We start from the raw sequence: 13,634 nt of genomic DNA on the forward strand, positions 1-13,634 counted from the left end.
TTACAGATATGCTATCAAAACATAAGGAAGTTACAAGTTGAGTTACTGAAACGCCTGGAATAATTAGAATTATTTATATATCACTGATTACCGCACACCAAAGCACAGTATCGTAGACTTTAGAGACCCGCACGTGAGCACGACTTTGGCGAAATCTTTACAAACCCATACCTAGAAAGTGGAAGTGATGACGTCATTAATGACGTCACACACAAGGTGGCATGACATTTAACCGGCTAATGATAAGAAAACAGTTGCCCCCGAGTTCGGTTCATGCGTTGTGTTTGCCTAAAGTTAACCTAAAGAACACCAACGCCGAGGTGCGGGTGCGACTAAGAGACACCTCCTAAATCAAAATCAGGATCGAGTACCATCTCTTTTTCTCGAAGAATGTTATCGAACACCCGGTGAAAAAAGTACTGGTTCGGTTTCAAGTTCCTAAACGAAAACACTTTCTTCAAATGTAGTAATTCAGCAAAGTATAAGGCTACGAACGTACCTTCTTGGACTGAAGCACGTCGTCGAACGTTTCCTTGGAGAATACGTCCTTGACGGGCATGATGCCCCCCATGCGACGCGCCTTGACCCACACCTGGCGTTGGTAGATGTCGAGCGAGTTCTGCGCAGTGCCGGCACCACCACATTGCACTGGGCCTTTCCGCCAAACGGCAAGCAAGGCAAACACGTGAATCTCGCAAAAGCGGAAATGATAAGTTTGCACGCAAATTCTCGCTCTTTCGCTCTTTGAGTAAAACTTGTGCACGAAATGCAGGCATGGTTGCGCAATTTAATTTCTGGGGTACTCTCCCGTTAGGTTCTTCAAAGAATGCCGTTTACCAGTTTACCGCGACTTCTAACGAACGATTCCTCTTTATAAACAAACTCCCGTTCAAGCTACACTGAGATTGATCAAGCATGGAGGTTAGTTTTGCATATATTGAGTGCAGAGTGAAGGCTGTAGAACCATCTGGTAGCCGGACAAATTGTCTTTGCGATGAATGAGACCTGAAAGTTTTCGGTTAATCCTTTCGCACATGTTGATGTCACCTTAGCTATGTTATAATGTCGTGCATTTTTTATGAATTAAACTGACTTGAGTTACGATGGCGTCACAGTGCTCTCCCAATTATTCCGCGCAGCCGGCGGAGGCCACTGACGTCGGCACACTCGCTGGCTTCTTACTGGGAAGCGCAAAGCAAAATTACCAACTGGACGGCGAGACAAACCAGGAGGACGAGCGCTACTTCCGAGCGGTGTTCATAACTACAGCGCAAACAACGAAGACGAAGGGGAGACGCCAAATGACAGGGATGTGTGGCACAACGCGAAATATGTAGTCTACAAAAAGCAAGAAAAATTCATTGGCGGTTTAGCGTTAAGTGCGTGAGGAATGCGCTGATATTACGTTAGCACATTACCTCTTTGAGTTCCCGGATTTATGATTTAAACCGCGTCCACCACATTGAAAATGTGCGTTGTTCAGGAGCTGATTCGACACACGTCCTGCCTGTTCGAGAACTCAAGTGTAACTGATGGTGCGCTGTAACGTAAAGCTATTCCAAACTGCTGGTACCCCACTGAACTTCTTTTACATGCGACGTGACGAAAATAACAAAAAATTCCCATCTGATTACGTGCACACCCTGATTATGCAGATATAAACCAAAGAAAATAAAAACAATTAGTGCCCATTCTACACCGTTTTGCCATAAGCGCTTCGCTATTGGTCAACAATTTTCAGGCTGCACCCACTTCGCCTGTCTGCCACGCGACGTCATAAAACTAGAAAAGTTCACCACATCAGTATGACGAGTACGTAATAAAGATGCATTCATATGCTGAACAAAATTTGTTTTTTTCTTTGAGTAACCGGAGGCTGATCCCGTTTCGAAAGGAATAGAAGATGGCTTGCCTACCGTTCACTAGAACACTGGCTACTCAGAGTTGCCGGGGAGCATGAATTTGTTCGCACATTTCGGCGCATTTACGGCATCACCTTTTGCCAACATTCTTTCAATGACGATCCATTTTAGCGGAATTCGAACCTTTCGTTGCACGCCGCCGCAATTTCAACCGGCTACGACAAGCTAAGAAAGGGCTAAGCGGGCCAATCGCAGACGCTGGCACCACTCTCTCCACTGAAGCCATCTTCACTGCTGCGGGCACCTCGCCTCTTGTCAGCGAATTAAAGAAGAAAAACCTGTCAAAATAGACAATCCAATTTGTTTTGAAAACGAACACAAGTGACATCCCACAAACACGAAGAGAGCGTTCAATTTGCCGGTTTAAACAATGCTCCTGGTCACCGCCCGACGCTTGTATAAGTGGGTACCTAAATTTGACGTCAGAAGATTGGAATAAAACATATTTGGATATTGTAACGCTGTAGGGATCGAGAGTACCGTGAGTTTCCACACACACACACACACACACACACACACACACACACACACACACACACACACACACACACACACACACACACACACACACACACACACACACACACACACACACACACACACACACACACACACACACACACACACACACCATATATGTATATATACGCATATATACCGCTTCTGCAAACAAACACGTAAACGTAATGTACCCGGAATAAAGAAATCACTAATGCAACAAAAAAAGCAAAGTCCCGAAGTTAGTCAGCGGGCATACAAAGGTTTCAGAGGCTCCACGTGGACGACTTCAGGTCGTGCGAAGCGGCGTGATTGCGAGATGACGTCGGGTGCGACCTCTTAATCCGGTGCGCCAGTATGTCTGACGATCTTGTAACCTTCGAAATAGAGTCGACAAAATTTCTCGCCAAGTCCTCGTCGGCGTATCGTGGTCCAAACCAAAACACATCACGGGGCTGGTATATTCGGCATTGCGTCGTCGAAGGCTGTCCGTCCTCTGCTGGCTCTTGATGCGCAGGTTACGGCCGTGCTTCTTCCTGCGCTGCAGATGGGCGGTGACGTTAAGATTCTCTCGGTCGGTAACGTGTAGCAGCATGGCATTGAGAGTCGTTTTCGGGTTCCTTCCGTAAATCAGTTTGAATTGTGTGATCTGCGTTGTTTCTTGCCCCGCCGTGTTGGAAGCTAACGATACGCACGGCAGGACAGCATCCCAAGTCTTGCGTTTGACGTCGACGTACATGGATAACATGTCAGTGATGGTCGTATTCAGGCTTTCTGTTCGTGTGCGGGTGGTAGGCGGTTGTCCCGCGGTGACTTGTCTGGCTGTATCGCAAAATGGGTTGATTAATCTACGCCGTAAGAGCAGTTCCTCTATCGGTGATCTGGACTTGTAGGGCACTATGTCGTAACAGAATGCTCTCGACGAATGATTTCGCCACATCGGCCGCAACACCTCTAGGTATGGCTTTCGTTTCGGCGTAGCGGTTAATGTAGGCGGTAGCCACGACGATCTGACGACATCGGAAATGGGCTCAACAAGTCCGTTTCGATCTGCTGAGGAATGGTCTGCGACGTCGCTCGATCGACTGTAGGAATCTCGCTGGCCTTGTTCGTAGTGTCTTGAGTAGCAGGCAGTGTCTGCATGTACTGATGTAGTGGCGACGTCGGTGGTCAGGCGCGGCCAGTAATACTTCTTTTGCATCCTGGACAGGATACGGGAGAATCCCATGTGCCCAGAGGTTGGATAGTCATGCGGGGTGTGCAGAGCCAGTGCATGAACTGCCGAGGAAACAATAAGGTAGTTGGGGCGTACCGGTGTGATGTTCTCCATCATGAGTACGTTTCTTTGCCAGGAAAAGAGACAATTCTCGCCTTAACGCCCTAGGGACAACGTAGGGGGTTACTTTCCTAGTACTCGACGTGGTTTTTTAGCTCCGGGTATGCTCGTTGCTGTTCAGCGATGTCTTCCGTATCTATCTATTCTAAGGAAGGCATCGTCATTGTCGTAGTCTTGCGGCGACGGGTCAATTGGGGCACATGACAGGCAGTTGGCATAAGAGTGCTTCCGTCCCGACTTGTAGACGACGGCGATGTTAAATTCCTTGTGTCTCTAACTCCACCGTGTGAGGCGTCTTGGAGGGTCCTTTAAACTTGCCAGCCAACGCAAGACATGGACACCGAAGGGCCTGCCGTATAGGTAAGGGCCGAATTTCGTCGTAGTCCAAATGATGGCAAGGTGTTTTTTTCCGTCGTCGAATAATTGGCTTCTGCTTTCAACAGTGACCGGCTAGCGTAAGCAATGACCCTTTGAAATGTGTCTGTATTCTGGACTACGACAGCGCCGATGCCCAGGCTATTCGCGCTGGTGTGAATTTCGCTGTGGACCTCTTCATTGAACTGGGCAATGGGCAACTGGGCAACTGATTGAAATATCATTGGCGAAGCGCCTGTAATACGCACACAGACCAAGGCATATGCACTCCCTTCTTCTCGGCGGGCTATGTAAATTCAGCGATGGCCGATGTCTTCTATGAATCAGGATTGACTCTAGATTTGCTGATGACGCGGCCCAGGAACAGAGCTCATCGTAGGCAAAGCGACACATTTATGGCTTCAGAGTGAACCCTGATGACTTGATGACCTCTGGTACTGTCCCAAGCCAACTAAGGTGATCATTGAAATTGCCCCCGAAGGCAACATCCAAGTAGACAAGACAGGTATGCCCCTTCAAGCCTGCTAATACAGTGTCAATCACGTGCTGGAACGCTATAGGTGCCGAGCACCGTCCGAATGCCATGCCGTTGAACTCGTAGAGGCTGTCCGGCGTGATAAAGGCGTTTTTCTTCGCGATCCCTCTCGTTTTCTTCAATTTGCCAGTAGCCAGTCTTAAGATCTATCGATGAAAAGAATACTTAGCTTTGTGCAGCCGCTCCAATTCGTCATGTATCTGTGGGAGCGGGTATACATCCTTCTTCGTGACCTTGTTAAGCCGACGATAATCGACGCAGAAACGCAGGGTTCTGTCCTTTCCGTTATTCAAAAATACAGGAGACGCCCATGGGCTCTTCGAAGGCTGCCTGGTTTCATCGCGTAGCATTTTATTCGCATGCTGCTTTGTGGCTTCTCGTTGCCGCGTCGGTAAGGTATCTGACGAAATGGCCGAGCGCATTCTTGTGTTATTATGCAATTCTTAGCAACTAGTGTTTGTCGAACCCTCGATGACATCGAAAAAGAGTCTTTGTATCGTCGGAAAAGATGCTAGAGCTGTTGCTGCTTGCTCATGTGGATATTCGGATTGATGTCGAAGACTGTTTCGGGAATTATGGCGCTCAAGGTAAGGGTGGCACAATCAGAGACGACATATGCACTGCTGGTTGCCACAATTTCAGCTGAACTTTGTCAGGATTACTTTCGTTTTTCCTTCGTGCGGTGGAGCGATTCTTGGGACGCAAATTTCGCGGTCTAGCAGTTTATATTCCTCGCCCTCAACAACGCCTACTATGTCTCCCGGTGTTTTGGTACCCACAGAAATGACGATTCTGGAGTGAGGCGAGACGCTGAATTGATCTTCAAGCCCACTCAAGGCAGGGTGACTCAGAGTGCTCTCCGACGATATAACATGGTCTTCGGATAGCGTCATCGATTTGTAGCTCAGGTCAATGATGGCGCCGTATTGCCTCAAGGCGTCCACGCCCAGAATTAGGTATCGCGAGCACTGCTGGAGGATGAACGTCGCAAGGTAGGTCCGGTCATGAACTGTAAGTCTTGCCTTGCAAATTCCTGTCGGCGTTATCAGGTGTCATTTAGCTGTCCGAATTTGAGGGCCGTCCCATGCCATCTTGACTTTGTTCAACTTGGCAGCGAATAATCCACTGATGACGGATTAATCGGGTCCAGTGTCTACAAAAGCGGTGACTTAGCGGACGTTGAGAAGCACGTAGAGATCCATAGTTCTTTGTCTATCGTTCCAGATAGGGCGCGGCGTCGGGTCACCGCTGCGTTGCCTTGTCCAAAAATGTTACGTCGGGTAGTCAGGTCTTCTTTAGGCGGAGCTTTCTTGTCTGTTCAGGTGGCGTAGTGTCATCGAGGTCTTTTCAGAGTCTTGTGGGCGGCGGAGGAACGTTGGCATTTCGACGAACACTAACCGGTGCACCTCCAACGGTTGCTAGTTTTAGTTTTCCGGATATGGGCTTACGGAGAGACCACGGGCTGTCCCTGTGGACAGTTGGTGGCGCTGGTAGTAGCGTCCTGCTGACCGCGTCCTGGTGACAGGTAGCGTCCTGGTGACCGCTAACGCGAATGACACTGGGGTGTCCACTGCGTTGCGGTGGTGTAGTCGGTGATGTCATGTAGACGCTCGCCAACCTGCGGAAGCGGCGAGTTGACAGCAAACTTTCCTAGTCTTAAGTCGCGGTATGAGCATTGGTGGTATGCATGGCCGGCTTCCTCGCAGTGATAGCAGAGCGGGCGGTGGTCTGAAGCGCGCCATAGATGTCTTCATCGGGTAGCTGCACTGGGTGACCAGAGGACGAGCTGGCAGCTGTGAAAGAGGAACTGCGGCGTCACAGCGCCTCCGGCGTGGGCACGGCGAATCCGCTGAATTTCTTCTCGGACGATGCCAGCAGTGGATGCTACTCGAGGCTGCGTGCAAGGAAGCATCCTGTGCAGTTCTTCGCGTACAACGGCTCTAATGGTCTTTCGGAGGTCGTCGGAGCCGAGTGCTTGGATTTCGCTCTGTGGTGAAAGCATTCGGCGGTTGTATTGCCGAGTGCACATTTCCAGCATCTTCTCGATGCCATTGGCTCCCGTTAAAGATTCTGCGATGTCTTGGTTGGATTGCTAATTAATCCGCCGAAAAGTTCCTGATTCACAGCACGCATGGTAAAGCCAACTTGTCCTCCGAAATGTTCGGGTTGGCGTGGCAGAACAGACCGGTCATCTCTTTCGTGGTGTTTTGGTCTTCTCTTCGGGGCCTTGGCTTGACGGGGGCGTCCGGTACAAGAACGCAAAATCACCTCCACCAGATGTCACGTCGCAGTGACGGTGAAGCACACTAGAAAAAACTGTGGATGACGAATGTCTGCATTGGGTGAATTTGTGCCCCTAAAGACAAGTGACATTCAAATATAACGATAGCGACGAACACAGTCGGCAATCGTCGAAAATCCGATCAACGGGTCCAACGCGTTGGCTTTTAAACATGGCTCATCGCTGGCGCCGGCGTGTCTTCCAGAAAACGCTATACAATTCGTGACGCTCATACAATCCCATTACACAAGGTTCGGTGACAACCGACAACGGAGAGAACCGTCGACAACATTCCAAGAACCATCGGATACATGCAGGCGCGGCCTGCACTGAGCAATAACGTTTAACAATGGTTAGCCGGTGAAAAGCGATCACGCGAGAAAGATAAACAAGCAGACGTGTCAATATATGTACAGGTAGTCCTACATAGCTTGAGCCAAGATATCAAAAATAAAAGGCGCGTCAGAAGCGAATTGAACCGAACGCATACTATTCGCAATAGCATACACACCAGAACAAAGAAAAAAATTCGTGGCTCCATTTTCAAAGCGCGGTGGCGCCACCTGCTGCTCCGACGGGGCCGAGCTGCCAAGCCAGGTGACCGCAGGTAGACGCGGTGCTTGCGCTGCTTGTACTGCTCGCGCTTTGACATTTCTTTGAAGTGCTCACGAAGGACGGGATGGTGAATTTTAGCTAGCGAATTTAGTTAGTGAACTTCAGCTTCTCGGCAGGAGTGTGCTGCAAATCGGAATGGCTGTGGCAAGCGGAACGTCCGCAGGAGGAGCGGATCGTTCGGGCAAGTCCACGTTACCTTTGCATGCGGAAACATTGGTTCTGTGGCTATTCCACCTTGATTTGCACGTCTGACAATACGTCATGTACTAGTAAAAGCCTTGCAGTACGCGATATGCTTTGCCTACGCGATGCAGTGCCTGGAAAAATCTCGCGGCCCGCACCTTGAAAACAGGCGGCATGTCGTATATTCGACTAAGCGTAGTGCACGTGGGCGGACGCCAAGATGTGTCCGTTTTTTGTCTCGGGATGGCGGAAGAATGAATTAACTTTAGTTCAACCGTGTTGGATCTACTGTGCAATGTATGCATACTTTTTTAAGAAACATTGCCGCTCTTGCCTTCTGGCCAGTAGTTACGATAAGCAACACAAACCAGATTTCACACGTAAAGGTTTCGAATAGTTGCTGAAAGGTATTGCGAAATTTCGTGGCCACTAACGCCCGTGCACGAAATTCAATCTGTCACGCATGAGTTCGATTGACATGAGCGTCAGAACTTTGTAGCGGTGCGAACACTTTCGCGGCATTTACTTGTGAATCAGGTGCGGAGTTCTACGGCGAGAGCCGCTGGACGAAGCCCACCTCAGGCCTTTCTGTAATTGAGGTCTGTAGACAGACACATGCACATAGAGAGACACGCACAGATGCACATTTACAGAGACAAGAGGACATGCACGGCTGAATATGCCACAGCGGCACAGCTCTCGACTTACATCGTCTTCGTCGTAAACGGTGCTTTGCAAACTGCTTCGTTTTCGCTGGTTATTTGCACATCCATATATGACGCCGTGACGCCCCAATGATGTTCTGTACTTGGATGTTGCGGGCACAGACATATTTACACATTGAACACCCTGTAACATACACACGCTAGATGCATTGGCAGCTCAGGGAAGATGGCTGGGTTCCGGAGTATGCGCTCAACCCATCCGGTTCGAGACTATCGTGTTCTGGTCTATAGTAACTCCTACAAGTTTTTCTTTTACCGATAACTCACTAATTAATGAAGTTTAATTACCCAACCTTATAATTATTGGCTGAGGACCCCAGGTATGATACGCAGATTTGTAGTGCGCCTTCAGAAACCATAGATCGAGTTGTTTCCTTTACGATATGTCGGACGTAACCCTTTTTTCCTGATTGCAAAGAAAGCCCGCGAAATGTGAAAAAAGCCACGTGACGGAGCGTTTGCGCAGCGGTATTGTGCTGCTCTCCATCGGCCGCCACGCAGCTTGCGTGGTGGCCGCTTGCAGGAGAAAAGGGGAGGACATCAAGGGACGATACTCGGAGCCTAACGTAGGGGGGAGGGATGGTGGCGGTGGTGAATTGCAGCAACAGGCGGGTTTAGACTGGCGATCAAGGCCGGCAATTGCTCCGACCGAGCGTTTCTTACAATACTGCTGAAGAGACACGTGTCTTTGAGCAATCCTATCCCCTGGCGTGTTTTAAAGTGTGCCACTGTTTCAACCAATGCCGTGTGCGGCGCGAAGGTGGTTGGGCTATTGGTTGCAATGACGTGAACTCGCATGTGTGATTGGCTCGTTGGCGAATCCTTTGTGCAACTGAGGGTTTAAAAAGTCATGTTTTGGTTGTGGCGGGAGGAGGAGCAGAGTTTCTGGCTTGGACTCGGACAGACGCCTCGGCGTTTGAATAAGGCGTCTTTTTACCGGACAACCAATCTTCATTCGCGCTGCCACCGTGAACTCGAATCATCGAGGGGCGCCGACTTCGGACCCTTAAAGACCTTCCCTCCTTAACTAGTGTTCAAGCTACCAGGAGATCAAGGGAAAGGAACTTAACTTACATGTGCAATCAGTGTTGCCACTTTAGCTATATTGTAGCTAGATCTACCTACGTTTGGACAACCAGCTACCAAAAGTTTAATTTAGCCACGAGTAGCTGAGCCCTTTTTTAGAAATCTAGCTCTCTTTCTCGATATTTTAGCAAGTCTCGCTTTAGTCAAGCGATGTCATGAAATCACTATATTGGTGTGAAAAAATACATCCTACACATATGGGCGGAATGCGGGAGATGAAAATTCAAGACGATGAGCAGAACGACAAGGTGAAAGGGGGACCCAACGTTTCGACAAGTGGACTAGTCTTTTTCAAGTTGACATATGCTTTCCTCGGAACAGTATATATAGGTAGGGTTCTTCTAAACGGGAGAGTGGGTAAGGCGGGTGGGTGCGGCAACGAGCGAAGGTGTGTTAACGGCGAGGGTGTAGAATTAAAAATAAAGGCGTGCTGTGCACAAAGCCGGTGACACGGCCGTGTGTCAGCCGGCGTGTCAAGGGCGTCCACAGCAATTCTCTATTACCAGCTTCGCTGGTGGTCGTAGGCAATCCTGTCTGTGAAAGAGATAGTAAAGGGAGCGGCAGAAACCAGTGCTCGTGAAAAAGACATATAGGAAAATACTTTCCTCCGATCCCGCGAACTCGTCGCTAAACAAACACATTATAGATTTTACCTAAAAATTTACACTAGCTGCATTAAAGAAAGGAAAACCCGCAAAGCTCCCAGAATTAAGGTTTGATGTGCCATCGGGTATTTGCCCCCTAGGCAATTATTAAAGTGGAGTGCTGTCGCAGAGAATGCACCGGTCTCTTTATTTGAAATTGTCGAGGAACACTGCAAGAACAAGTTACGATAATTTCTGATCAGCTCGACAGCATAAAACTATCTGAACCGAAAAAAAGAGAACTTGAACAACTTGTCCAAACTAGGGCGGAAAAAACTAGATCAATACCAGCACAAAGGTATTAGAGCTGCAGATACACCCAAGAAAACTAATGTAACCCCTACAGCCCATAGATCCACCGATAGTGGTAAGGGGCGAGGATCCAGACCACTTCAGCATCGTAGTAGACATATTCCAAGTCTAAGCCCCGATGTAGTTGATCTCCTGAAACATGGTCTAACGTTTTGTGCAACGAACAACGCAGTAAACGAATACGATCTCTACAAAGATATAACAGTTTTCAAGACTCATGCGGATCAAGGAGTTCTTTTTCGATAAGCCAGACGTAGGAAAACAGCATAGAGACTGTCTTAGACAACCTAGCACGTGGACACCGGAAGTCGAACATTGCCCAGACCAGGATTTATACATAAAGCTCACCTAAAAGGAAATTCTAGAATTAGCGCGGCATTGCCTGAATCGTAAAAGATTGTCCCCCGCTCAGCACCAAATCCTTAAGGAAGTCGGAGAAAGGATTGATATTGTAATAAAATCAGCAGACAAAGGCAGTCGTATCGTAAACTGGCCTATAGAAATGTACAAGATTGAGGACTGCAAACATCTGAGAAACGACACACATTACAGAAAACTCGACTCCAACCCAACTTCAGATGTCAATACTGTACAAAGCAAAATAGCGGAGCTCCTGTCCAGGGAAATAATCACGCAATCTAAATATCGCGTCATGATGTGCAAGAACAAAGAAGCAGGCCGCTTCTATCTACTTCCTAAAATACATAAAGTTCCGGTCGAAGCAATAGTTACAGGAGAAATCCCATGGCCTATTCTGTCTGATAAGAACACACCTACCGAGACTATTCTTCGGGATTTTGTTCGAGAAGCGCTACCGTGCGATCTCTGCCGTTTCGTCGCTACTGATGCCCAGGCGCGCGCTCTAATCTTCGTGATTTCGTTCGAGAAACGCTACCGTGCTTTCTCCGTTGTTTCGGTGCTACAGATGCCCAGGTCTCTGCTCTATTCTTCTGGATTTCGCTCGAGAAGCGCTACCGTGCGATCTTCGCCGTTTGGGCGTTACTGATGACCAGGTCCCCGCTCTATTCTTCGGGGTTTCGTTCGAGAAACGCTACCGTGCTATCTTGGCCGTTTCGGCGTTACTGATGCCGGTGCCCATGTCCGTGCTCTATTTTTCGGGATTTGGTTCGAGAGGCGCTGCCATGCGATCTCCGCAGTTTCAGTACCTCTGATGCCGAGGTCCGAGCTCAATTCTGCTCGATTTCGTTCGAGAAGCGCTACCGTGCGATCTCCGCCATTTCGATGCTACTAATGCCAAGGTACGTGATCTACTCCCGATTTCGTTCGAGAAGCGCTACCGTGCGATCTCAGCCGTCTCGGCGCTACTGATGCCAAGGTCCGTGCTCTATTTGTCGGGATTTTGTTCGAGAACCGCTACCGTGTGAGCTCCGCCGTTTCGTCGCTACTGATGCCCAGATCCGGGCTTATTCGCGATGTCGTTCAAGAAGAACTACCAACCAAACTCGGTTTTCTCGGCGCTACTGATGCACAGGTCCGTGCTGTACTTTTCGGGATTTGGTTCAAGAAGCGTCACCGTGCGCTCTCTGCCGTTTCGTCGCTACTGATGCCAAGGTGCGTGCTCTATTCGGGATTTCGTTCGAGAAAAGCTACCGTGCTATCTCCGCCGTTTCGGCGTTACTGATGCCGATGCCCAAGTCAGGGATTTATTCTTCTGGATTTCTTTCGAGAACCGCTACTATGCGATGTCCGCTGTTTCAGCACCCCTAATGTCGAGGTGCGTTCTGTATTCTTCGGGATTTCGTTCGAGAAGTGCTACCGTGCAACCTCCGCTGTTCCGGCGCTGCTGATGCATAGGTCCGTGCTGGATTCTTCGGGATATCGTTCGAGAATCGCAACCGTGCGATCTTTGCCGTTTGGACGCTACTGATGGCCAGGTCCGTGCTCGATTCTTCGGGATATCGCTCGAGAATTGCTAGCGTGCAACCTCTGCCGTTTCTATGCTACTGATGGCCAGTTTTGTGCTCTATTCATTATATCGTTCGAGTAGCGCTACCGTGCGATCTCAGACGTCTCGGCGCTACTGATGCCAAGGTCCGTGCTCTATTCTACGGCATTTCCATGGAGAAGCGCTACTATGCGATGTCCGTCGTTTCAGCGCCTCTGATGTCGAGGTCCGTTTTCTATTCTTCGGGATTTCGTTCGAGAGTCGCTACCATGCGATCTCTGCCATTCCGACGCTACTGATCGCCAGGTCCGTGATCCATTCTAAGGAATTTCGTTGCAGAAGCGCTACTATGCGATGTCTGCCGTTTCAGCGCCTGTGATGTCGAGGTCCGTTCTCTATTCTTCGGGATATCGTCCGGGAAGCGCTACCGTGTGATCTCCGCCGTTTCGGGGCCACTGATGCCCAAGTCAGTGTTCGATTCTTCGGGATATCGTTCGAGAATCACTACCGTGCGATCCTTGCCGTTTCTACGCTACTGATTGCGTTTCATGCACTATTCTTTGAGATTTTATTCGAGAAGCACTAGCGTGCGATTTCCGCTGTTCGACGCAACTGCTTTCCAGATCCGTGCTCTATTCTTCGGGGTTTCGTTCGAGAATCGGTACCATGCGACCTCAGCCATTTCGATACTACGAATATCCAGGTCCGTGCTCTATTCCCGATTTCGTTCGAGAAGCGCTACCGTGCCATCTCAGCCGTCTGGGCACTACTGTTGCCAAGGTCCGTGATTTATCCTTCCGGATTTTGTTTGAGAAGCGCTACCGTGCGAGCTCGAACGAACGTTTCGGCGCCAGTGATGTCCATTTCTGTGCTCTATTCTTCGAGATTTTGTTGGAGAAGTGCCACCGTGCAATGTCCGTCGTTTCAGCGATACTGATGGCCAGGTACGTGCTCTATGCTTCGGCATTTCGTTCGAGAAGGGCTACCAACCGATCTCCGGTGTTTCGGTGCTACTGATGCCCAGGTTCGTCCTCTATTGTTTGGGATTTGGTTCGAGCAGTGCTACCGTGCGATATGCGCTGTTTGCGCGCTACTGATGCCCAGGTCCGTGCTCTATTTTTCGGGATATCGTTCGAGAATCGCTACCGTGCGACCTCTGCCATTTCGACGCTACTGATGCCCATGTCCGTGTTTTATTCTTCGTGATTTCGTTCGA

The 13,634-nt window shown here is 49.3% G+C and overlaps 1 protein-coding gene across 1 annotated transcript in view; it reads right to left on the minus strand.

The window, feature by feature from the left end:
- The window catches only part of LOC126535683 (glutamate receptor U1-like), a 134,797-nt gene that overhangs the window by 48,260 nt on the left and 72,903 nt on the right, over nucleotides 1-13,634 (minus strand). The window contains exon 6 of the mRNA XM_072287015.1: nucleotides 500-619. Within this exon, the coding sequence (XP_072143116.1) occupies nucleotides 500-619 (120 nt within the window). The remainder of the gene's footprint in view (nucleotides 1-499; nucleotides 620-13,634) is intronic.

This window comes from Dermacentor andersoni, chromosome 3 (genome assembly GCF_023375885.2).
Source record: "Dermacentor andersoni chromosome 3, qqDerAnde1_hic_scaffold, whole genome shotgun sequence".
In the NCBI taxonomy this organism is placed as follows: domain Eukaryota; kingdom Metazoa; phylum Arthropoda; class Arachnida; order Ixodida; family Ixodidae; genus Dermacentor; species Dermacentor andersoni.